This window comes from Lacerta agilis, chromosome 11 (assembly GCF_009819535.1).
Source record: "Lacerta agilis isolate rLacAgi1 chromosome 11, rLacAgi1.pri, whole genome shotgun sequence".
In the NCBI taxonomy this organism is placed as follows: domain Eukaryota; kingdom Metazoa; phylum Chordata; class Lepidosauria; order Squamata; family Lacertidae; genus Lacerta; species Lacerta agilis.
In genome coordinates, this window is record NC_046322.1 from 6633703 (window position 1) to 6660325 (window position 26623).

Here is a 26623-nt window from a genome sequence, read left to right on the forward strand (position 1 = left end):
TCTTAATATGCCAAATACATGATGTCTCCTTTAATCTCATCATCCAAAGGTCTCGGGTATGGTTGGCATTCGTCTCTCTCAGGAGACAACAGAAGTATGCGCTGTGGTCTAAACCAGTGTTTTTCAACCTTTTTTGGGCAAAGGCACACTTGTTTCATGAAAAAAATCACGAGGCACACCACCATTAGAAAATGTTAAAAAATTTAACTCTGTGCCTCTATTGACTATATATAAATTAATTCTCTTGAATTTTTCAATTTTTCCCACGGCACACCAGGCAACATCTCGCGGCACACTAGTGTGCCGCGGAACAGTGGTTGAAAAACACTGGTCTAAACCACTGAGCCTCTTGGGCTTGCCGATCGGAAGGTTGGCAGTTCGAATCCCCACGACAGGGTGAGCTCCCATTGCTTGGTCCCAGCTCCTGCCAACCTAGCAGGTCGAAAGCATACCAGTGCAAGTAGATAAATAGGTGCCGCTGCGGCAGGAAGGTAAATGGCGTTTCCGTGTGCTCTGGTTTCCGTCACAGTGTCCCGTTGCGCCAGAAGCGGTTTAGTCATGCTGGCCACATGACCTGGAAAACTGTCTGTGGACAAACGCCGGCTCCCTCGGCCTGAAAGCGAGATGAGTGCCGCAACCCCAGAGTCACCTTTGACTGGACTTAACCGTCCAGGGGTCCTTTACCTTTTTTATTTTTATATGTGTACTTCTATTGGTCTCACGTAACTGTCACAGAAATTCCGTGCAAAGTTCCAGGCAGCCGGCACAAGATGACAGAGGGCTGAAGTTTACATCTGTTTTTGGTTTATTGTGACTTCTGAACTGCTTGCTGAAGCTGATGGTTTTGTGGTCCTAGCAGGGCCCAAATGAACACTTGAGTTTAAATCTCCTGTCAAGCAGCGAAGCAAATTGGGCAGGCCTTGGGTGACCCAGTCTCTCTCGCTCTCTCAAACTAGCCTATCTTACAGGGCTGATGTAACTGGGGATGGACTGTGTCAGGGCGGGCAACTTCCTCTCTTCACACAATCCAATGGTTTTGTGGATTTTATTTACAATATATGTACAGCAGTCATTATCACCTAGCGGCCATTCATCCGATTTGCTTAAGTCAGATCCCTGCTGAGACCTGCGTTTACCCCGCCAACCAGTTAGGAAATGGCGAACTCGCATGCTTAACCCTTCCTGCTCCCAAGAAGCTCCTGGCTCGGTGTACCACCCACTCTGCTCTTCCACACTAGCCTCCGTAACTCTCTCCTCCTCCCCTCCTTCAGGCACACCTCCTCCTTCCCCCAGCCCTAGGTCTCTTCCCCCCCCCCCCGGGAACTAGAAACCTCTGGTTCATCCCTGACAGACTGGGATCACCTTCTGTATGGCGCTCCCCTATGGACTTCCTTCGGAGGAAGGCCAGAATACAGACTGTATGCTCTGCTATAGTCCTGCTCTCTGTGTCATGAAAGTGGAGAGGGAACGTGTGGTTTTTGCTCTGATGGCATTCTCATGAATGCACAACAAGATGTGCCTGAGCTGGGGATTTGCTGTTCACAACAGAAGGGAAGGGAGAGATCTTAAGATAGCCTTGATGCTGGGTGTGTACTGATAAACCTGCTAGATTATTCGAAAACAAATCCTAGCCATTGCGTAATTTAAAATGTGTTTCCGTTCCATTGCTTTGTTGTGTTGTGTTGTGTTGTGTTTATATATATATATATATATATATATATATATATATATATATATATATATATATATATATATATATAATTTTTATTATTTTTTTACACTAAATTACTACAATACTACATTTAAACAAATAATCTCATACATTTTCCATTTGGCTAGCAAGCCATGACTTCCCTCAATCACTTCACATGGCTTTCTGAATTATAACTTGGTATTATATTTCTTTAATCAACTATTGATTACATTATCAAAAAAGAAAATCTTTCTTACTTTTACTACCATACTTACAATAATAGCTCTACACATTAACTACAAAACTTCTTGAAGTCCTATTAACGTATTCAATTGTAAATTGTCTTTTAGATAGTTCGTAAACTTTGACCAGTCTTTGATGAATTTCTGGTCCCGCTGCTCCCGGATTCTTCCCATCAATTTGTCCATTTCTGCATATTCAGTCAATTTCACTGTCCATTCTTCTTTCATCGGTAATTCTTCTTGTTTCCATTTTTTGTGCTAGAAGAATTCTAGCTGCCGCCACTGCGTACTGGAAAAGTCTAATATCCTTCTTTTCAATGCCTGTACCTACTATACCTAATAAAAAAGCTTCAGGCTTCTTAACAAAGTTATATTTCAACATTTTTCTTAACTCATGATATATCATATCCCAATACATTCTCACCTTTTTACATTCCCACCACACATGATAAAAGGTACCAACATTTTCTTTACATTTCCAACACTTATTGTCACTTTGTTGCGTTGTGTTGTCTCTTTCCCCACAAGGTCGGATTTCCATGTTCCCCCTCACTTCCACCCGTGCAGTGGCTTTCTTCAAGGCACTGTGGCTTAAGAGCTGAGTTTCGAAATCTTGTCTCTGGAACACATTACGTCCCTTTGACAAGCCGCGTTGGTCTTTATCAGCTGAGAGATTTAATGTTCCTTTCTCTGAACGGCTTTGTCACCTAGGACGGCGATGAGTCATCGCCCATTTTAACGAGCTCCGAGATCGTCAAGGTTCCAGATCCACAGATGTCTATGGTGAGTCGTTTTCTGCACAACGTAGTCCGTGGAACGGCAAGGGGATGCTGAAATGGGGAGTGTGTATTCATGCACCTTAATGTACAAATGAGAATGGCTCAGTTTTCCATAAGTACCGTATTTTTCACTCCATAGGGAGCACCGGATCATAGGGCGCACCTCCTTTTTAGAGGAGGAAACAAGGAAAAAAAATATTTTTTCTGGTTTTCCTCCTCTAAAAGCCCTGGTTGTTTGTTTTTTTTTTTTGTTTTTTTAATAGGATCAGCTAAAAGTTTTGCAGCTTTTTTTGCAAAGGGAAAATCCCTGGTTTTTTGAGGATCAGCTAAAAGTTTTGCAGCTTTTTTGCAAAGGGAAAAGCCCTGGTTTTTTGAGGATCAGCTAAAAGTTTTGCAGCTTTTTTGCAAAGGGAGAAACCCTGTTTTTTGAGGATCAGCTAAAAGTTTTGCAGCTCCTTTTGCAAAGGGGGAAAAGCAAAGAGGAAAAGCCCCATTTTTATGGGGTTGAACTCACATTTCTGCAGCTTCTAAAGGAAAGGCAGTCTTTTCTACAGTTTCCAGACAGATAATCTAATCAGCCAGTCACATGTCGCTGGGGAAACAAACAACCTCCCTCTGCAGCACATTCAACAATGGAGGGTGGGGCTGAAAGGGAGCCAGGGACTCCTTTCCCCATCTCTTGCTGATCAGCTGCTGAGTGGGGTCCTTTCAACACCCCCTTTTTCTCTTTGTAAAATAAAAAGCATGATCCTCTTTTGGCCCCTGGGCAGTTCAGCTCCAGGGACTACCATTCGCTCCATAAGATGCACAGATATTTCCCCTTACTTTTTAGGAGGAAAAAAGTGCGTCTTATGGAGCGAAAAATATAGTAATCATAATCTTCTTGTTTATATGACACCCACCTGACTGGATTGCTCCAGCCACTCTGGATGGCTCCCAACAAAATATTAAAAACACAGTAGAACATAAACCATTAAAAAACTTCCCTGTACAGGGGTGTCTTCAGATAGCTTCTAAAAGCGGCTTCAAAGTCATGCAAACACTCAGATATAATGCAGAAGTTAACACTAGGGGAACGTTGAGGAAGCAGAATAAACTGTTGTGTGAATGCAAGCTTATTTCCCTTCTCTCTCAACTAACTCTTGTTTACTGAAGGAAAACCTAGTGGAAAGGAAACACCACAAGCTTGCTCGGAGTTTAAGAAGTGGACCTTCCGACCACGATCTCAAGCCCAACGCTGCTACCCGAGATCAGCTCAACGTATGTTGCTGTTCCCCCACACCTTTGAACGGATGTTGGGTATTGTTGACTGGCAGCTCCTGAAATGCAAACGCAAGACGTTGTGTGTGCTACCTGTACCCCGATTTTCAGCCTCACCCTCTCAAACTGACCAGATTAAGGCACCGCGAACTGATTTATGGCCAGTGTGGTGTATGGTTAAGAGCGGTGGACTCGTAATCTGGGGAACCGGGTTCGCGTCTCCACTCCTCCACATGCAGCTGCTGGGTGACCTTGGACTAGTCACACTTTTCTGAAGTCTCTCAGCCCCACTCACCTCACAGAGTGTTTGTTGTGGGGGAGGAAGGGAAAGGAGAATGTTAGCCGCTTTGAGACTCCTTCGGGTAGTGAAAAAGCGGGATATCAAATCCAAACTCTTCTTCTTCTTCTTCTTAGTGCTATCCACAGTTTGGAAACCTAAACCTTGGTTAAGACTTCCAAACAGTACAGGCAAGCTGTAGTTTAGAGCACCTTATCTGTTTGCATTTCCCAGCCTCTCAGCACTCCTGCAGGAGGTTAGCCTCCAGAGGGCATAGCAATGGTTTGTTTGCTCTGACTTCAAAGTTAGCCCAAACCATGGTTTGCAATCATTACGTCAAACCACACTGTTCTTCTGCAGTCACATTTTGATGGCTGATTGCAGATCCAGACACATTGAGAGAAACACCAGCTTTTCTCTGGTGTCTCGGTAGCCTGGATATCGGAGGTGTCGGAGCTGTGACTTCAGTTTATTTGGATGTACAGGTGAAAGTCGAAAAATTAGAATATCGTGGAAAAGTCCATTTATGTAAGAAATAGTTTTCATTAGCTACTGGAGTTTAATATATGAGATAGACTCATGACATGCAAAGCGAGATATGTCAAGCCTTTGTTTGTTACAATTGTGATGATTATGGCGTACAGCTGATGAAAACCCCAAAGTGGAAATTGTTAATTTGGGGTTCTCATCAGCTGTACGCCATAATCATCACAATTGTAACAAATAAAGGCTTGACATATCTCGCTTTACATGTCATGAGTCTATCTCATATATTAGTTTCACCTTTTAAGTTGAATTACTGAAAGAAATGAACCTTTCCATGATATTCTAATTTTTCGAGTTTCACCTGTAGAATACAATTGAACTGAAGTATCAGCTTCAAGGGGCCACCTGATATAAGGCCCTGATGATAGATAGTACCAAGGAGCAGCCTAAAGCAGTTGGGGTTGCGGGGGGATGCTCAAGTTAGTCTTCTTCTGCATGCCCAGATGAAGTGCTCGTAAGAAGTGGGGCTAATTGTTGGAAAGAGAACTGATAGCAGAAGGAAGTACAGTGGTACCTTGGTTCTCAAACTTAATCCGTTCCGGAAGTCCGTTCCAAAACCAAAGCGTTCCAAAACCAAGGCGCACTTTCCCATAGAAAGTAATGCAGAACGCATTAATCCGTTCCAGACTTAAAAACAACCCCTAAGACAGCAATTTAGCATGAATTTTACTATCTAACGAGACCATTGATCCATAAAATGAGAGCAATGAACACTGTACTGCCGTCACGCAATCAATTAATTCGTAGCTGGACTGGGTTCCACACAGTCACAAAAACAAAACAGTAAGAGCCACAAAAACACAACGGTGCGGCACTCAAATCGGAAGCGTTACACTCAAAACGGAGCATGCGAAAAAGGTTCGCAAACCGGAACACTTCCTTCCGGGTTTGCAGTGTTTGGGTTCCAAGCTGTTTGAGTACCGAGGCGTTTGAGAACCGAGGTATCACTGCAGCTGCCTATGCAGGTTTTGTTTGGCTGAAGAACAGAAGGTCCCAGGTTCTTACATTAATTTGCAAAGCCACAGACATTGGGGGTGCAGGATATCTTAGGGATTGCCTGAACTCTTGTATCTCAGGTCAATAAACGAATCAGCATCCTTGGTTGTTCCCTGAGTTGCCGAGTCTAACTTAAAAGGCATCAAGGGACCGAGTCTTTCCTGTGGAATATTCTGCCAATAGAGACTCAGTGGGCACCTTGCGTTTCAACCTCTGAATCCCTCCTGAAATCTTTTCTTTCTTCCTTGTCAGGCTTATACGGGCAAGTTAGGAATACACCTTTCCACAATACAGTGGTACCCTGCAAGACGAATGCCTTGCACAACGAAAAACTCGCAAAACGAAAGGGTTTTGCGAGTTTTTAGTTGACTCGCGAGACAAATTCGTCTATGGCTATTTTTCACAAGGCGAATTCGTCTGGCGAGGTACCACTGCAAGCCGGTACCGGAGCCGTGCGGCGCTGCGATTTAAAGCTCCAGCGAGCGAACAGCAGCTCTGCTGTTCGCTGGCTGCAGCCTTAAAACGCGGTGCCGTGCAGCTCCAGTGCCGGTGCCAGTGGGGAGAGGAGGCGTTGGATCGCGCCCGCCCATCCAAGATGGCGGGCGCGATCCGACTTTGCCCCACTGGCACCGGAGCCGCTGTTCACTTGCTGCAGCTTTAAAATGCGGCGCCGCGCGGCTCCGGCTCCGGTGCCGGTGGGAAGGGGCCCCTGGACTTCCCCCCCCATAGGAACGCATTAATTAAATTTTAATGCGTTCCTATGAGAAACGGTGCCTAGCAAGACGAAATTTCCGCAAGGCGAAATCAATTTCGTCTTGCGAGGCACCACTGTAGTAAAATCTGGTTTCTGATTTTAACTTTTCCTTTTTTATTGTATGGGTTTGTGTACTGCGTTGATATTTTATTTAGGAATTAGCGGTATATAAATGAATACAAATGAGGCAGAAGGTGACGAGGCACTTCTGGCCTCCGTGTTAGCAATAGGTATTATTTTAGAGGTTTGGTGTTTGTGTGCTTAGGATGGGGCACACAACACCCCACTCCTTCGGTCCAAATAAAAGAAACCCATAAGTGCCTTTTCATTTAGATCATCGTGAGCTACCCTCCGACGAAGCAGCTGACTTACGAAGAGCAGGACCTCGTGTGGAAATTCCGATATTATCTCACTCATCAGGAAAAGGCGAGTGCCTGAATTAAATTTATATTTCTTATAATTACAGTCATACCTCGTGTTGCGTTAGGTTCATGTTGCGTCTTTTTGGCTTGCAAATGCATGCGCAGAAGCGCTCTATCGCGTACATTGTTATGTATTGAAGTTCTCACCCCAGGCCACTAGGGGTGTGTGTATATAGTTCATTCTGCTGCAGTTTTCATTCAGGTCCGCACATGCAAATGAGGGATTGAAAGTGACGTTCAGGGATTGGGTAACTACAGAAAGTTGTTATTGTTGCTTGTAGCTGAGTTCTATATAAGCAGGCTGCTGAGCCCTTCAGCTCACTTCTGTTCCAGCCTGAGAATAAACAAGAGCTGCTTGGAAATCACTGTGTTGTCTGCTGTGTCCACCCACTACTTAACACACACAGAAGCGGCACTCTAGTTATGGACTTTTGGGGGTGCGAATGGCACCGCAGAACTGATCGAGTCCTTAACTAGAGCTACCTGTACTGTAATTATCTGTGCTTTTTAATGCCGCAGGCATCAAAACATGTCTGGGTGTGGGTGGGTGTTTTTTAAAAATCCTCCCTTCCTCTGTGGATGTGTGCGGTTTGAAATGTTTTTAAATATTCTGTTGTTCTGCACATTCTGCTATCCTGCAACCATGTGAATGGCTGAATATCCTACCACGGCCCCTGTAGTCTGTAGGCTTTCCACCCCGTGATTGGAAGTCGACTTGAGGTTGAAGCATAGTGAGGAAAAGGAAGGGCAGCTAGACAAGAAAAGAAACAAAACGACAACAACTCTTGGAGAGTTGCATGGGATTGTAGCTAAGCCAGTAAAAGAGCATTTGAACCCGCTGTGGTTCGGACCCTGTTCATGGGCTCTTATGGTTGCCATTGCTGTGTTGCTACTGTTGTTTTAAAGGCAGGGATGAAATTAGAAATGACCGTGTCTAGGGCTGGTGCTAGGGTTTTTTGCGCCCTAGGCGAGATCACCTTCTGGTGCCCTCCCCCGACAATCCCAAGCACTGGCCCTGCGGAGAAGCCCAATTTCGGGCTGCTCTCCCGTCCCCCGCCACTCTGCCGCTGGTGGAGTGGCACCGGGCGGGGGCAGTGGCAGGGCCATCTTCACCATTGAGCCTACTGGCGCAAGGCGCCAGGGCGCCTCCGCCTTCCAGCCCCGCCGGCAGCACCCTCCGGCTGCCCGGCAGAGCGCGGGAGCGCGAGTTGGCCGGCTGCGCCAGGGCACCTCGTATACTTAAGACGGCCCTGGGCGGGGGGCAGGCCAGCCAGTGCCCCCTCCATTTTGGCGCCCTAGGCAGCTGCCTAGTTTGCCTAAATGGATGCACCGGCCCTGACCGTGTCTAGTTCTTTTTCTTTCTTTTTTAAAAATAATTTTTATTAGATTTTCCAATTACAAAAATCACATCATATAATTATAAATATAAATTAATCCGAATAGTCCAAATAAGTCCAAATATATTGCCAAATTATTAATTTTTATGTATGACTTCCCTTGCTTCAGACAATTATGATTTTGATCAGCTTCATAATTCCGTTGATTTCCGTAATCCGATATCATCCATCTCCTTTCTGATGTTATCCATCGTTCTTTCTGCTTTTCTTTCACGCCACTGAGTGCTTTCGACCGTGTCTAGTTCAGTAGGAGGAAGGAGGCAGCTTTTGTGTGATTGCAGCTTTTGTCTTCCAGGCGCTGACCAAGTTCTTGAAGTGCGTCAACTGGTACCTCCCGCAGGAAGCAAAGCAGGCGCTGGAGCTCCTGGGGAAGTGGAAGCCGATGGACGTGGAAGACTCCCTGGAGCTCTTGTCCTCGCATTTCACGAACACCACAGTCCGGCGTTACGCTGTCGCTAGGTTGCAGCAGGCAGACGACGAGGTGTGGGAATGCCCCGCTTTCCCTTGTCCTGCGTTCCGGTTAGATTCAACCAGACACGTGTGACTGACTTTTTCCATAGGCTGGCATGTAGAATCGTAGAGTCGGGAAAGGGCCACAAGGATCATTTTGTTTGTACCTTGTCCACCTGTCTCGGGGAAGCTTACCAACAGTTATAAAAACATAATAAAACACCAGACATTGAAAACTCCCCTATGCAGCGCTGCCTTCAGATGTCTGCTGAAAGTTGTGCAGTTACTTACCTCCTTGACATCTGATGGGAGGGTGTGCAACCCCCTACAATCCAGGTATCTTTCACCCAATGTGGGGCTCAAACCCACAACCCTGAGAGTCAGAGCCTCATGCCCTACCGACTGAGCTATCCCAGTACAGTCATACCTTGGTTTTTGATCACCTTAGTTCTCGAGCATTTTGGCTCCTGGGCGCCGCAAACCCAGAAGTGAGTGTTCTGGTTTGCGAACTATTTTTGGAAGCCGAACGTCTGATGGGACTTCCATGGCTTCTGACTGGCTGCAGGTGTTTCCTGCGGCCAATCAGAGGCCGTTCTTTGGTTTTTGAACATTTTGGAACATTTCTGGTTTGCAAACTATTTTTGGAAGCCGAACATCTGATGGGACTTCCATGGCTTCTGACTGGCTGCAGGTGTTTCCTGCGGCCAATCAGAGGCTGTTCTTTGGTTTTTGAACATTTTGGAACATTTCTGGTTTGCAAACTATTTTTGGAAGCTGAATGTCTGATGGGACTTCCATGGCTTCTGACTGGCTGCAGGTGTTTCCTGCGGCCAATCAGAGGCTGTTCTTTGGTTTTTGAACATTTTGGAACATTTCTGGTTTGCAAACTATTTTTGGAAGCTGAATGTCTGATGGGACTTCCATGGCTTCTGACTGGCTGCAGGTGTTTCCTGCGGCCAATCAGAAGCCGTGCTTTGGTTTTTGAACATTTTGGAAGTCGAACAGACTTCCAGAATGGATTCCGTTCGACTTCCAAGGTATGACTGTATGTGTTTTCTCCCTTTGCCCTCTCTTTCCTCCCCCACCCTCTTGCTTCCCTCTTTCATCTCCCGCATTGCAGCCATCCCCTTTCATCCACCCCTTTCCTAATTTTCAATATTCATAGAATTTAGTTCCAGGGGAAGTCAGGTGAGCTACATTGCTGCCTTCTGTGGAACGAGCTCTAAAGACGTACTTTTCTTCAGAGTGGCGTTTAGACATTAAAATGTGAGCTGTTGGGTTAGGACGGTTGGGCCATGTGTCCAACGGTTGGGCCGTGTGCCTGAGTGCAATGGGGTTTGATCGTTTTGATTCATAGAATCATAGAATCATAGAGTTGGAAGAGACCACAAGGGCCATCCAGTCCAACTCCCTGCCAAGCAGGAAACATTGATTGTAGTTGGTACAGTTGCCTAATGGATGGGTGGCTTGAAAGGTTCCCTCCAAATGATGCAAATTGTAATTTACAGCAGCTCCAGTCAGCATGGACAGCGGTCAGGGATGATGGGAGTTGTAGTCTAACAGCATTTGGAGCCCTGCTGGATCACACCAACCTCCCATCTAGACCAGCATGCTGTTCTCACAGTGGCCAACCGAAGGCGCCATTGGGAAACCCAAATGCACAAGCACTTTTTACCTAAACACGCGGAGAAAGAAGCAAGTAATTAAGCAGGGTAGGTTAGCTTCCAAAAATCCTGGGATCCCGGCAGCTGAACGGACCACTGCCATCCTCTTCCTTATTCAGGATCTCCTGATGTATCTGCTCCAGCTGGTCCAGGCCTTGAAGTACGAAAACTTCGACGACATCAAGAATGGGTTGGAACCGACGAAGAAAGACAGCCAGGGATCCATGACAGAAAGCATGGCGACGTCTGGGGCCAATCCTGCAGAAATAGACAGGTAGGCGAGAGACTTAACCTGACTGGAGGTCCGTAGGGGAGTGGGGAGTCTCTCCCACTCAACTTTGTAGACTGCATAGTTTTGCATCCTGTCTTCCTGGGGAGAACAGGTGTGTCTGAGGAAGAGCATGTTCAGTCTGAGAAGATTCCCAGAGGGCTGGGGATCCACATGTGGCCCCTTGGGACCTGAGGTTCTCCCCCCACTCCCACCCCCCACCCCAAAATAAGAAGAATAAAATATACTAGACCTCATGGACTCAAGGGTCTACCTTGGGTTAAGACAGCCTCCCATGAGAAAGAGGCCTTAAAATCCATGTGTAACCCATTTCCATTCTCCTGTCAGCTCTCAGATCATCACAAGCCCATTGCCTCTCATCTCCCCCCCACCTTCTGCAGCAAAATCAAAGGAGCCTGCCGACAGCGAAAACCTTGAGGTGAGTAAAATACTGACAGGAACCCTTAAGTTTTAAGAGAACAGGCTCTATTGGAGCTGGGAAGGTTCCGATTTTCAGTTCTGAGCTCAACCACGATCTCTCGGAGCAGCCTCTTTGTGAGCTACATTGGACCCAACCCCACCTGAATTATACTGTGGCCTACTTTGCAGGGACGCGGGTGACGCTGTGGGTTAAACCACAGAGCCTAGGCCTTGCCGATCAAAAGGTCGGTGGTTCGAATCCCCGCAACTGGGTGAGCTCCCGTTGCTCGGTCCCTGCTCCTGCCAACCTAGCAGTTCAAAAACACGTCAAAGTGCAAGTAGATAAATAGGTACCGCTCCGGCAGGAAGGTAAACGCCGTTTCTGTGTGCTGCTCTTGTTTGCCAGAAGCGGCTTAGTCATACTGGCTATATGACCCGGAAGCTGTACGCCGGCTCCCTTGGCCAGTAAAGCAAGATGAGCGCCGCAACCCCAGAGTCGTCCACGACTGGACCTATTGGTCAGGGGTCCCTTTACCTTTACCTTTACTTTGCAGGGGTCTTGGGTTTCAGAGGACAATCTCCAGCAAAGTAGTTCTGCTAGTTGCAAGGATTTCCATTTCTGTGACGGAAGTTCCCTGCCCTGTCCTCTACCCGTGTGGGTGCCCTGCACCCCAAATCTGCCCCCAAAGGTTGAGGAAAGCCCTAGAGCAGATTTAGAGGGCAGGTGTGGAGAGGGAGGAGAAATTCTGTTGACCTATGCAATGAAGAAAAAAATGCATAAAAAAACAGAATCTTAAATAACGAGGGAAACCCAAGTTGAGCAACCTTCACTGCGAATATTAGACATCGCAAACATGTCCGAACCAGATAGCAGATATTTAATCCTATCCTTGTTGTTGAGTTACCACTGCTAACTTTTTCTCTAAATATTTTTCCTAGATGTTTCTTTTTTATTTTTTTTATTTTTTAAAATGTTAAGAAACTTTATTGAAATTTTAAATTAAAATATACAAATCCATAAAACAAATTGAGGGAAAAAAATGCATACTAATCAAAACAAGCAAATATTACTCCCATACCCCCTCCCTCCTAGATGTTTCATATAGTTTGCAATATAGCATATAAGGCATTCGGTATCCCTTATCCTGGGAGATTCTGAGCACAACATTGCTTTCTTAATGCCAAACTGCAACCACTGTTATGTTTGAACCTGACATGTTTGTGTGTGTGACCTTTCCCCCTCCAGCTTTCTCTACCTAGGAGAAAGCAAAGTGGCACATATCCATCACATAAATATCCCAAAGAGCTGTTTGTGCGTTTCAAACACGTACAGGTCCTCCTCTGTTTCACAACCTTTAAGCGATGTTTCTCTGTACTTTCAGCAAGACCTTTGCACGTTCTTGATCTCGCGAGCCTGCAAGAATTCCACGCTGGCAAACTACTTGTATTGGTAAGTGCGGAAAAGCGGGTCGATGCCTTGTGCGCCACAAACAGTTTCCGCTCTAGCTTCCTGGCAAGTGGGACGCAGTCCCTTACCAGCAAGGTGATGGAGAGCAAAAGCTTGTCCGTTTTCTCCCCTGCTTAAGTATTCCTCACCCTTATCCCGCACCCAGCCCAGACATTCACCAAACCTAGACCCCTCAACCTCAGGAAAAATGAGTGTTTGGATCATGTGTCCAGTTCTGGGCACCACAGTTCAAGAAGGATACTGACAAGCTGGAACGTGTCCAGAAGAGGGCAACCAAAATGGTCAAAGGCCTGGAAACGATGCCTTATGAGGAACGGCTTAGGGAGCTGGGTATGTTTAGCCTGGAGAAGAGAAGGTTAAGGGGTGATATGATAGCCATGTTCAAATATATAAAAGGATGTCATATAGAGGAGGGTGAAAGGTTGTTTTCTGCTGCTCCAGAGAAGCGGACACGGGGCAATGGATTCAAACTACAAGAAAGAAGATTCCACCTAAACATTAGGAAGAACTTCCTGACAGTGAGAGCTGTTCGGCAGTGGAATTTGCTGCCAAGGAGTGTGGTGGAGTCTCCTTCTTTGGAGGTCTTTAAGCGGAGGCTTGACAGCCATCTGTCAGGAATGCTTTGATGGTGTTTCCTGCTTGGCAGGGGGTTGGACTGGATGGCCCTTGTGGTCTCTTCCAACTCTATGATTCTATGTATCTTAAACCATAGTTTTGCCACTTCTGAATTCCCTAAACACAGACCTTTAGCGGAGTTCAGAAAGGTGCTATAGACCTGCTGTTTCTCCCTCAGACTTGGTCTGGCTGCTCAGTCTGCCCTCAGGAAAGATTTTTTGGCTACTTTTTTTTTTTAAAAAAAGCGTTTTATTGATTTTCAGTTACAAATGAATTAGATGGGTGGGGGGGAATAAATACCAGTAATGATGATGATTTTAAAAATTACTTTCCATCCCCCATATTCATGGCTCCCTGCTCCAAACACTTTCTGCTTCCTTTACCGGTGACAGAATTGGCCAGTTTTTTTTATTAAACTCCCCCCTTCCCCCCCTCCACAAACACACACTTTCTTCTATCCAGACTGCTCCATTTCTCAGTGCCAAAATCTGAATGTCATCAGCTACAGTTCTGGCAGACTTAGCTATAAATCCTCGCCTCTGCTGATCAATGGTGTGTTTTGCCCGACCTGCCTCAGCAGGAGTTGGAAATAATCAAAGGGGTGTTTGGATGTACTAACCCTTGATGAAAGCCCGGAGTTTGATTTGTAATCTGTGGCTGGGATACAGGGGAGGGCGAAAGGAGCTAGAGGTACAAAAAGCCTTATTTTGAAAGGCTCTGGAGAGAGAGGAGACACGGAGGCCCCATCTAAAACTGTATCTTCTTTGGCGATCACTCAAACCCGAGTAAGATTGTCTTCCATAAATGCGGTTTTAAAAGTGAGTCCGTAAGTGACTGTGGAGGCCAATTCTGGATCCACACGTCCTTCCATATTGGGGACATTGGTTTCCGGGTGGGAGTTGATCACAATGTGGATTTGCCAAGCGTGCCTTCCTCTTAGCACGTTTCTCCCTTGTGTCCTGAGTTTGAGTGTCTTCAAAGCCCATGGCACCTTTGCTAAAGGCTGTTCTCCAACAGGAGCACTCGTAGGCCAGTGTTTCCCAGTTGTGGGTGTTTATACTACATTTTTTTTAGATTTGCCTTGAGACAGTCTTTGTACCTCTCTCTCTCTTTCTCTCTCTCGACCACCAGCATTACGCTTACCATTTTTAAGTTCGTACCACTTTAAACAGCCATGGTTTTCCCCAGAGAATCCTGGGAAGTGTAGTTTGTTAAGGGGGTTACAGGTAGGTAGCCGTGTTGGTCTGCCATAGTCACCACCCTTCTGAGTAATACCCCTCCCCACCCTCTCACTATACATAAGGGTCTGGTGACTTCTGTTTCAGTGTGTCTGAAGAAGTGTGCATGCACACGAAAGCTCATACCAAGAACAAACTTAGTTGGTCTCTAAGGTGCTACTGGAAGGATTTTTATTTTATTTTTTATTTTGTTTCGTTAAGGGAGTTGGGAGCTGCTAGGAGACCCCTGTTCCCCTCACAAACCACAATTCCCAGAGTTCCCTGTGAGGAGGGACGATTGCTAAACCACTCTGAGAATTGTAGCTCTGCAAAGGAAACAAGGGTCTCCTAACAACTCTCGGCACTGTTAACAACCTACAGTTCCCATGGTTCTTTGGGGAGAGGCATGGCTGTTTAAAGTGGCATGGTACTGGTTTAAATCACAGAATCTTAGAGTTGGAAGGGACCCAGGGGTCATCCTGAAATCCAGGAATCTCAGCTGAAGCATCCATGACAGATGTCCATCCAACCTCTGCTTAAAAACCACCAAGGAAGGAGATTCCACCACCTCCAGTGGGAAGCTGTTCCACTGTCAAAGAGCTCTTACCGTCAGAAAGCTTTTTTAAAGAATGCTTAGCCGGAATCTCCCTTCTTGTAACTTGAAGCCATTGGTTCGAGTCCTACCCTCTATAGCAGGAGAAAACAAGCTTTCTCCCTCTTCCAAGTGAAAGCCCTTGAGATATAGGAAACTTAGGTGTCTATCATATAGGATACTGATGGGGAACACAGAAAAGGCAGAATCCTGCCACTGTTTTGTGGCAGGGTCTTGTGCTCTAGGCAGTACTAACTTTGTTCCAAGCCTCACTTTTTTGTTGTTGTTCAGTCGTTCAGTTGTGTCTGACTCTTCGTGACCCCATGGACCAGAGCATGCCAGGCACGCCTATCCTTCACTGCCTCTCGCAGTTTGGCCAAACTCATGTCAGTCGCTTCGAGAACACTGTCCAACCATCTCATCCTCGGTCGTCCCCTTCTCCTTGTGCCCTCCATCTTTCCCAACATCAGGGTCTTTTCTAGGGAGTCTTCTCTTCTCATGAGGTGGCCAAAGTACTGGAGCCTCAACTTCAGGATCTGTCCTTCTAGTGAGCACTCAGGGCTGATTTCTTTGAGAATGGATAGGTTTGATCTTCTTGCAGTCCATGGGACTCTCAAGAGTCTCCTCCAGCACCATAATTCAAAAGCATCAATTCTACGGCGATCAGCCTTCTTTATGGTCCAGCTCTCACTTCTGTACATTACTACTGGGAAAACCATAGCTTTAACTATACGGACCTTTGTCGGCAAGGTGATGTCTTTGCTTTTTAAGATGCTGTCTAGGTTTGTCATTGCTTTTCTCCCAAGAAGCAGGCGTCTTCTAATTTCGTGACTGCTGTCACCATCTGCAGTGATCATGGAACCCAAGAAAGTGAAATCTCTCACTGCCTCCATTTCTTCCCCTTATATTTGCCAGTAGGTGATGGGACCTACTGGCAAATATAAGCGTGCAAAGCGTGAGCTGGAAAATGGATAATTCCCTGCAGTGCTAGAGACCGTTTCTGCTCTTGCTTTTGTGTCACAGAGGCACCTGTAACATCCATATTTTTATTTTACAAAGAAGCAATCCTGTATAGACTGTGAGATGAATGTCTTTTATTGGCTTCGATTTCCCTCACCAGAGCTTCAATTCTCAAGGTGGTTTGACATTCAAGCCCAGGGAAAAAATTGGAAGAGGTAGCTCTGTGAAGGGAACAGGGGTTTCTTTTTTCCTTTCCTTTCCTTTTTTAAAAATATTTTTTTATTGAATTTTACATTTTTATCTTCATCACACTAATATATCAAATACAAAGGGGGGGGAAAACAAATTCCCCCCTCACCCCCCCGCAACTTCCCTCAACTTCGTCTTCTGTTTTTTTTTACATATTGACTTCTCCTGCCTGTTTTGTTATGCATTAACATTGTACTCTCTAAATTAAATATTATTATCATTCTAACACCATGCTTGTAGTTTCTATTTTTGTTTTGTAAATTGTAAATGTTTACTCTAACCCTGCTAGTGAGTCCATTTCTTCACCATGTTTCTGTAGATACAACATAAATGGTTCCCAGGCTTTTTAAAAAGTCTCTATTGTCCTTGTCTCTAAGTCTTTCAGTTAGCTTCGCCATTTCAGCATATTCCATCAGTTTTTCTTGCCATTCTTCTTTTATTGGTATCTCGTCATTTTTGGGCTAGCAATATCCTAGCCGCAGTTGTGGCATACAGTCATACCTCGAGTTGCATACGCTCCGTGTTGCATACGTTTGACTTACGGACCTCTGCGACCCAGAGCGCGCACAATGCACGGGTGTGCAGAAGCGTTCTGGGCAGAAGCATGCACAGAAGCGCAAAAACACATGAACTTCCGGGTTTTTTCTTCCCCCCCCCCCGGGCGTTCGTGTTAAGCACGCCCGTGTTACGTAGCGCAATCTGGAACATGTAAATGAAAAGTTTCTTCTCTTTTGACCTGTAAATGCCTATTAAAAAAAAAAAAAAAAAAGCTTCTGGTCTTTTAACAAAGGCTATCTTAAACATTATTTTCATTTCATTATAAATCATTTCCCAATAATTTTAAATTATTTTACAGTTCCACCACATATGAAAAAGTGCCCTCTTTTCCTTTGCACTTCCAACACTTATTGGAGCCTGTTCTGGGAACAAGGGTTTCTAAACGACTCTCAGCACCCTTTGCAACGATGCCCAGGATTCTTTGTGAGAAGCAACGACTGCTTCAGATGTACCGTGCAGATGGGCCTATAGATATCTATATCTCAGGTGTCAAAAGCCAGGGCGAAAAGGTGTTCCTTCTAGTCTGAGCTCTGACTCGTTCTCATCTTCCATGCAAGGTACGTGATCGTGGAGTGTGAAGATCAGGACACCCAGCAGAGAGACCCCAGAACTCACGAGATGTACTTGAACGTCATGAGAAGGTTCAGCCAAGCTCTGCTAAAGGTGAAGTTGGCTGTTTCTTTTTTATATACTGTATATAAATCATTTTTATTAAAGTTTCCAAATTAACGGTTCAATCAAATCATATTAAATATACCAAATTATATGCAAATCATATAATCCAAATATTCTGCCAAATTATAATTTATTTTTTTGGGACTCCCCATGCTTCATGTTTTGGAAGGCTCATCATCCACTGCATGTCGTATTCTTTCCGATGTTCTCCAGTTCTATCTGTTGTTACCCTTCATTCTTTCACAGCCTCCGAGTTGTTCCCACAAGCGATTTAAAATGAATAATATGTTTCTGTGTGGATTTTATATCAGTCTGATTATCTTCCATCTCCTCACAACCGGTATTTCTGTTGAATCAATCCAAAAGTCCTTTCGTTATTTGCAGCCACCATCTTATCCAATTCCGATAACATCAAAACTAAACATGCTGCTCATTATTTTTGAAGTTGACCGTTTCATGCCGTGCGGAGACTGGTGAGCATCATTTTAAAGGTTGCATGCACACCTCACAATAAAACAGGCAACCCCAAAACCCCAAAGATCGGGGGGGGGGGTTAACGCCCATATGGGTCAACATTACAAATTTGGGCCTTTTTCCATGCAGAGAAAGGGTGGGTAAGTGAGGACACGATCAGTGCTGAATTTACGTATGAGCTGAACAAACTATATCTTAGGGCCCCACTCTTTTAGGGGGCCCCCAAAAAAAATTAAAGGGGAAAAAAGCTGGATGTACATTTCCAAAATGTAAGATAAAAAACAAATAAAATAAAACCTACATACAGCAACGGTGTTTTGTGTTGTGTAGGCTCCTGTGATGTAAGTAATGGGCCCCGCCTGTTAGTCTTCTCCCTAAAATATCACGATTGGGTCCCATAAATTACCATATAGCATATATTCAACAAAAAAAAACAAAACAAAAAAAAAAACAGAGACAATTTGTTGTTGACAAAGGACAGCTGGACGTACAAAGGGCCCCATTACCTTCAATAGCTTAGGACCTCATCAAACCTAAATCCAGCCCTGGACATGATAGAAGTGTATAAAATTGAATAGAGAGAAGTTCTCCTCTCTCTTTCACTCATTAGACCAGACAGTATACATTTGACATTCTCTATTATGTTAACTGGGACCCAGGTGGTGCTGTGGGTTAAACCACAGAGTCTAGGGCTTGCTGATCAGAAGGTCGGCAGTTCGAATCCCCATGACGGGGTGAGCTCCCGTTGCTCGGTCCCAGCTCCTGCCAACCTAGCAGTTTGAAAGCACGTCAAAGTGCAAGTAGATAAATAGGTACTGCTCCAGCGGGAAGGTAAATGGCGTTTCCGTGCGCTGCTCTGGTTCGCCAGAAGCGGCTTTGTCATGCTGGCCACATGACCCGGAAGCTGTCTGCAGAGAAACGCCGGCTCCCTCGGCCTATAGAGCGAGATGAACGCCGCAACCCCAGAGCCGGACACGACTGGACCTAACGGTCAGGGGTCCCTTTACCTTTACATTATGTTAACTGCAAAGAAGGAAAAGGAAAAGGTTCTAAGCTAACAGTTGGAGGCACTGTTAGTAATGTATAGAAATAAATATTTCGGTTTTCTTGTTCCCATCTGGTTCTGTAAAACACCTGTGACAACCCTGGGTTAAATTCTCTCCCCTCCCACCCCTTTCCCCCTTCTCTGATTCCTAATACTTCAGCAGACAAAGTGCATTGTGATAAACATCACACTTGCTTTCAACCGCTGGGATCATTTAAGGCAAATTCCCCATTCGGGACAAGAAGTCATTTTTGTTCCACGCTTTCCTTGGAAATATTAAATGCTTCTGTATATTATTTATTCGGCTGTATGATATTTTAAGAATAGCAGGCTGTTGCACAGGTTAAGAAAAGCGCTGCTCTTCACCTGGGGCAGAAATCCGTAGTGATGACGTTGTGCGAGCAATTTGTGTTTTATGTTCGTGGAGCCGAAACCATGGAACAAGACTGATAATAGCTTTCTGAGGAAAAACAACAACATGATGCTGTAAGACTGTGCACTGGGAACCTCAGAAATAACAGGCACCCAAGGCTGGATTGGTGCTTTAAAAGTCCTAGAGATGATGATGATGATGATGATGATGATGATGATGAATTTATTATTTATGTCCTTCCCATCTGGCTGGGTTTCCCCAGCCACTCTGGGTGGCTTCCAGCAAAATATTAAAATGCAATAATTCATCAAATATTAAAAGCTTTCCTTAACAGGGCTGCCTTCAGATGTCTTCTAAAAGTCTCTTTGACATCTGATGGGAGGGCGTTCCACAGGGCAGGTGCCACTACCGAGAAGGCCCTCTGCCTGGTTCCCTGTAACTTGGCTTCTCGCAGCGAGGGAACCACCAGAAGGCCCTCGGCGCTGGACCTCAGTGTCTGGGCTGAACGATGGGGGTGGAGATGCTTCTTCAAGTATACTGGGCTGGGGCCGGTTAGGGCTTTAAGGGTCAGACCAACACTTTGAATTGTGCCTGGAAACATAATGGGAACCAATGTAGGTCTTTCAGGACCGGTGTTATGTGGTCTCGGCGGCCACTCCCAGTCACCAGTCTAGCTGCTGCATTCTGGATTAGTTGTAGTTTCCGGGTCACCTTCAAAGGTAGCCCCACATAGAGCGCATTGCAGTAGTCCAAGCGAGAGATAACCAGAGCATGCACCACTCTGGCGAGACAGTCTGTGGTCAGGTAGGGTCTCAGATGGAGCTGGGAGACAGCTGCCCTTGGCACAGAATTGACCTGCGCCTCCATGGAGAGATGTGAGTCCAAAATGACTCCCAGGCTGCGCACCTGGTCCTTTGGGGGCACAGTTGCCCCATTCAGGACCAGGGATTCCTCCTGGGACGCCATTTGGGCAATTATGAATTCCGTCAATGGCACTCTTTAAAAGTAAACTGAAAGTGCAGTTCACATTTTGTATTTTTCTGTTCTGAACCACCCTGTGGTCTTCGGTTGAAAGGTGGCACACTAATATCAGTCATAATCATCATCCCTGAAAAGAGCCTTGTGCTTGTTTGGAGTTCTCATTCATCGGGGCTCTGGGGGTTTCTCCCCCCTCCCTCCCTCTCTGCTGTATAAATTGACTCGTGTCACATAAGTCCTCACCTCCAGAATAATTGTTGTTGGTGCAGTTGTAGAAAGAAACAAACAAACAAACAAAAAAAAGCCCCGAAAGGTCAGGTAACCAACTACCTGCTACAGAGAACTTTGATTGCATTTTATGGAGGGCTGGGAAGGGGGGTGGGAGTGCCCGGGAGAAACCTCCTCCCCCCACACACCTTTTTTTTGAGCGAACGTCGGTGTTTATTATCCGCTCGCTCCGAGAGCCGTGATTGCTTAGAGCCCCACTCAAGGCAAAATAATTACAGCAGAGAGAACTAATCCTTTTCTACTTCCCCTTCTCTCCCCCCCCCCCTCTAATTTAACGCAGGGTGATAAGTCTGTCAGGGTGATGCGGTCTTTGCTGGCGGCCCAGCAGACGTTTGTAGATCGGCTCGTTCATCTCATGAAAGCAGTGCAGCGTGAAAGTGGCAATCGTAAAAAAAAGGTAAAATGGGAGAATTGTATAGGGATGCATACAGATATACATGCAGATATATATATATATATATATATATATATATATATATATATATATATATATATTGCTTGGTTCCAGCTGCTGCCAACCTGGCAGTTCGAAAGCACGCCAAAAAAAAAGTGCAAGTAGATAAATAGGTACTGCTCCGGCGGGAAGGTAAACGGCGTGTCCATGCGCTGCTCTGGTTTCGGTGTTCCATTGCGCCAGAAGCGGCTTAGTCATGCTGGCCACATGACCCGGAAAAACTGTCTGTGGAGAAACGCCAGCTCCCTCGGCCTGTAAAGCAAGATGAGCGCTGCAACCCCAGAGTCTGCGACTGGACTTAACTGTCAGGGGTCCTTTACCTTTTTTAATTTATTTATATACATATACTGTATCTATATTCCCTTCCCTCCCCCCCCCCAAAAAAAAGCTATTTTGTCCATACTTGTTGTAAGGTCCTTGGTTGGTTGCTCATGAGTAACCAGGCAAAACTCCAGCCATTCCTTTAGTAGTTTTATTGTGCATACTATGTACAGTGCAGAGCTTAAAAGTTCATGTCTGTATCAACCATCTGCAGAATCCAAGAGTGGCCCCTTACGGTTCTGAGCCCAACATAAGAGCTTCGGTATATGAAATCCCCGCCTCCCCTCTTTTCGTTTCACCCCTCTACGCAGTTGGGGTGACGGAAATGGCGTGTCTCTCTCCTTTCCCTCTGCATGAGGGGAGTGCAGGGTCTCTCCAACATCCCCAGAGCCTCGGCTCTCAGTTCCCTTGGCTGCCTCCCCCTCCCTACAGGAGACTTCGCTGTCTCCCCTGCTGGAAGAGGAAGTGCTACTGGTCAGGTGGGACTGAGGCGCTCTGTAGCATCCCAAGAGCCCTTCCACCACCCTGTGCCGAGCCTGGGACAATCCCCTGACACTTGTGTTTCTCACTGCAAATGTATCCCTCTTTTAATGAGGTTTCCTTGTGACAGAATGTGCAGTTTGGAACTCGGAGCCATAGGCTGCATTCACACGGCTGTTTATTCCATTTCCGCTGCTGTTAATTTCCACATTTTATTTGTTCTGCCACATAACCGCACCAAATACCCAGCGTGGGGAACTTTGCACCTTCCCCAGCCTCGGAACAACTGATATGAATTCTGATTTTTAGCATAGCCTGCCTTCTCCGCCAGTAAACAGTAAGAACGACATAAATGCTAACAAAAAATATTTACTGGAAATAATAGTCATTGCCCACATGTATTTGTAGCGATAAGGACTAGAAACCTGCTTAATCTTTCTTCTTCAAGAAGCTACGATTTTGCACCCAGTGCTGAATTTTTGGGTCTGTGTGTTTGCATGCATGTACGTGTCGATTTCCAGCTGCTTTGCGGAGAACATTTAATGAAACACCACGTCAATCAATCAGTCAATGGACAACTGCACGATTATGACAGCTAGGAAGTGGAAGGGGCAAGCAGAATATAAAATAATAGAACAATGGTATAGAGAGATGTGGGGTATAGCTGTTCATGGTAAATTAACATGTGCCATTAAGGTAAGACAGGGAATATGCAGGAGAAATGGTTTTGAGGAGATATGGAGGGTGTTTGTAGAATTTGTACTGTTAAAACGGAAAGGGTTCAAGCCATTGCAAGAGGTGTTCAGATTTTGGGAGGTTGGATAGTTACAATGGAATGGTCTCAATGGTGGGGTGCACATTTTTATTCTTATTTATGTATGATTATTACTTTGTCAAATAAACAGCAACAACAACAACAGCAACATGTGATGGAGAAACCATCAGCAGCCACATTTGAACCTACCGTATTTTTTGCTCCATAAGACACACTTTCCTAAAAAGTAAGGGGAAATGTCTGTGTGTCTTATGGAGTGAATGTGTGGCCGATCGCTGGCTCCCTTTCCCCTTACCCAGGCCCCCATTGTTGAATGTTCTGCAGATGGAGTTTGTTTGTTTCCCCAACGACATGTGACTGGCTGGTTAGATTATCTGTCTGGAAACTGTAGATACAGCTCCCTTTCCTTTCCTAAAGAAGCTGCAGAACTGTGAGTTGAACCCCATAGAACAAGATTTTTTTCCCTTTGCAAAGTAAGCTCAACAACTTTGAGCTGATCCTAAAAACACAGGGTTTTCCTCCTCTAAAAACTAGGTGCGTCTTATGGTCAGGTGTGCCTTATGCAGTGGAAAATACGGTAGTTTCATTGATTTCTCTCTCTTGGAAGTCAACTGCAATGTAGCTTGCCCATTGATGAACAAGCTACATTGCAGTTGACTTCCCTTCCTCCATTCATGAGTTAGCCCACACGCTGCAGCTCCTAGTGAATGGTTAAGGGTCCCCTGTTTTCGGTTTTGGGGTGTTTGGCATTAGCACGTGGTTCAGCAAGTCATGCTGTCCCTTCCTTTCCCCTTCCCCGCTCTGATTTCAGAACGAGAGGCTGCAGGCACTCCTGGCAGACAACGAGAAGATGAACCTTTCAGATTTTGAGCCCATTCCCTTGCCCCTGGAACCTCAGGTGAAAATCCGAGGGATAATCCCGGAGAAAGCGACGCTGTTCAAGGTAAATCACAAAGGGTGTGTCCCTGTAATAGCAACGAGATCGAATCCATTGGGCATGTTATTCTACACTGCCCATTATACCGAGACTCAAGAAAAGAGCTGATCGAACCGATTCTGAGGAAATTACCCGGTAGCACAGATGATACCTATACCAGACACCTCCTAGATATTAAGAAGCCCGAAATTATCAGGCCTGTGGCAAAGTACTGTCACATTGCGACAAGAGTAAGATGAGGAATGATGTCAACAGCGGAGTCCGAATTTTAAAACCGATGGAACGGTAATAGACAGTATAGACTTAAGAATTTAAATTTTAATACCTTAAAAGGCTAAAACTTGGTTTTAAATGTAAGCACCAATTCCGTGAATTGGCCCGCATCTTTATTTCTATTTGTAGCTTAATACAAGTTACAATATCATACTTTTACAAATGGCTCTCTGGTCTTTGACCGTATTAAAGATATTATTATTATTGTTCAAGGTAAATCACCTACCGTCTTGTCTGTTGTCCATGTTCCGTGAGTGGGATGCAAGCATGTCAGCAGGGATGTGGTTGTTGCTGTTGTGTGTGTGTTTAGCATCCTCTGGTAAGGCTTGCTAGCTTATGCTTGCAAACTAGAATGGACTCCCTTGGAAGATGGTGGATTCTCCTTCATGGGAGGTTTTTAAAACAGAGGTGGGGAAGCCATCTGTCTGGGATCTTTTAGCTGTTCTTCCTGCGTTGCAAGGGGTTGAGTTAAATGGACCTCTCAGATCTTCTGGGAACCAGGCAGAGGGCCTTCTCGGTAGTGGCACCCGCCCTGTGGAACACCCTCCCACCAGATGTCAAAGAGAAAAACAACTACCAGACTTTTAGAAGACATCTGAAGGCAGCCCTGTTTAGGGAAGCTTTTAATGTTTAATAGACTATACCAGGCACGTCCAACAGGTAGATCGTGATCTACTGGTAGATCACTGGACGCCTGTGGTAGATCACTGGTAGATCATTGGCTCCCCCCAAAGAAGCTGAACAACTGTGGCTCCCCTAGAAAAAGCTCAACATTTTACCTCCTCCCTGAAAAAACTCAACAACTTTGACCCGGCCCCCACCCAAAAAAGAGGGTAGATCACTGCCAGTTTTTAACGCTGTAGTAGATCACAGTCTCTTGGGAGTTGGCCACCCCTGGGCTATTGTATTTTAATATTCTGTTGGAACCCGCCCATCTGGCTGGATTTCCCCAGCCACTCTGGGCGGCTTCCAACAAAAATCAAAATACATTAAAATATCACACATTAAAAGCTTCCCTAAACAGGGCTGCCTTCAGGTGTCCTCTAAATGTCTGGTAGTTGTCTATCTCATAATTCTATAGAGATAAATAAAATAGAATAAGAGAAATAGATAAACGACAAAAGGGATAAGCTAGTTGTAATATGGATAATCATTAAGTTTTATGGGTTATTTTTTACAGGCTATATATGCTTTATATGTTGATTTATTAAGTTTTTTTATATGATTTGATGTGATCTGAGATGATTTGATTGATGATGTCCGGAAAAGATTAGGTAAGATTTGATTTGATTTCTTATATACTTGTTTGGTTTTTCAGCTTTTTTCCTTTTTCTTTTTTATCTATTTTTCCTGTCTTTGTTTGACGATTATGTCTGTTTTAATTTGAAACTTCAATAAAGATTATATTAAAAACAAACAAACAAACAAACTGAAGATCCCATAATTCATTGCGGGAAGCTCCCATAATTCAAAATGGTACCCTGGTGCTTTAAATGTATGGTGCAAAGGTGTACGGCCTTAGTAAGTGTTGTGGGAAGACAGCACAAATGCGGCCCGTGTGTCTGGGCCTCTGTGTGGTACCCTTACCTCACCCTTAAAATGTTGTGCAAGGATGTGGGCAGGCAGGCCTATAGCTTTTTTTTTCTTTGAGACTCAGTGAGAGAGAATGAGGATGCCGGTTTATGTTAAAAAAGAAAAAAAGAAAAAGATAACTGTATTTATTTTGCAGAGGCTAATTGGTTTCATTCCCATCCTTTTCACTAGGGACGAATTGCCAGCTAAACCAATCAGGTCTTTTCGGAAAGGGCGTTTTAAACAGAGCTGCCATTTTTCACTAAGTTAATTAGGGAGGGCAGCTAATTGCTTCAAAGCTATCCTTCCCCTTAGCATTTTTTTTTTAAGTTACAGGTAGGTAGCCGTGTTGGTCTGCCATAGTCAAAACAAAATAAAATGAAAAAAATCCTTCCAGTAGCACCTTAGAGACCAACTAAGTTTGTTCTTGGTCTCTTAAGGTGCTACTGGAAGGAATTTTTTTGTTTTCTTTAGGTTTCAGTTCAGTGCCACTCGTTTTATTTTGCCCTTTCTAGTACTGTCGAGATGGTAGGGGGTATATTGGATGCACACAGAAGCTGGTGGACTTCTGAGTTCGTTCGTTTTCTCCTGTGCAAATATTATTTATTTTCCTCACATTCGTATCCCACCTTTCCTGGGACCCAAGGTGGCGCCCATAAATACACGCATATATATACATACAATTTTGTTTATTTGTATGTTTCCTTTCCACAGTGCTCAAGGCAACTTACAATGTGGAAAAATGAAGAAACCTCAGCTCCATATCCTTTCCCTCTCCAACCATGCCGTCCTTTTCCAGTCACAGTTTAATATGCCGCATTTTCCGTTTCTCCAACCAGAGCGCCCTAATGCCAGCCCAGTTGTTTTTCAAGACTGAAGACGGGGACAAGTATCCTGTTATATTTAAACACGGGGATGATTTGCGGCAGGATCAACTAATTCTTCAGATCATTTCGCTCATGGACAAGGTGACAATGGCTAAGCAGAAGGAAGGGTGGAGATTGTGAATAGGTCTTTGTCAACACGACAACCAGAATTTCATTCTTTAAACAACTTTTAAAAAATGATCTGAGTGTTTTTATTTTTCTATTTTTCTCTTTTCTGGTTCCTTCCTTCCTTCCTTCCTTCCTTCCTTCCTTTCTCTAATTATC

General features: G+C 45.0%; 1 protein-coding gene across 2 annotated transcripts in view; it reads left to right on the forward strand.

The window, feature by feature from the left end:
* PIK3C3 (phosphatidylinositol 3-kinase catalytic subunit type 3) overlaps window positions 1–26623 on the forward strand; it is a 111544-nt gene that overhangs the window by 22099 nt on the left and 62822 nt on the right. For both annotated transcript variants that reach the window (XM_033164180.1, XM_033164181.1), the window contains 11 exons: window positions 2647–2718; window positions 3870–3974; window positions 6881–6973; window positions 8662–8847; window positions 10600–10754; window positions 11097–11187; window positions 12551–12618; window positions 17385–17490; window positions 20941–21057; window positions 23502–23633; window positions 26312–26440. In XM_033164180.1, the coding sequence (XP_033020071.1) occupies window positions 2647–2718; window positions 3870–3974; window positions 6881–6973; window positions 8662–8847; window positions 10600–10754; window positions 11097–11187; window positions 12551–12618; window positions 17385–17490; window positions 20941–21057; window positions 23502–23633; window positions 26312–26440 (1254 nt within the window). The remainder of the gene's footprint in view (window positions 1–2646; window positions 2719–3869; window positions 3975–6880; window positions 6974–8661; window positions 8848–10599; window positions 10755–11096; window positions 11188–12550; window positions 12619–17384; window positions 17491–20940; window positions 21058–23501; window positions 23634–26311; window positions 26441–26623) is intronic.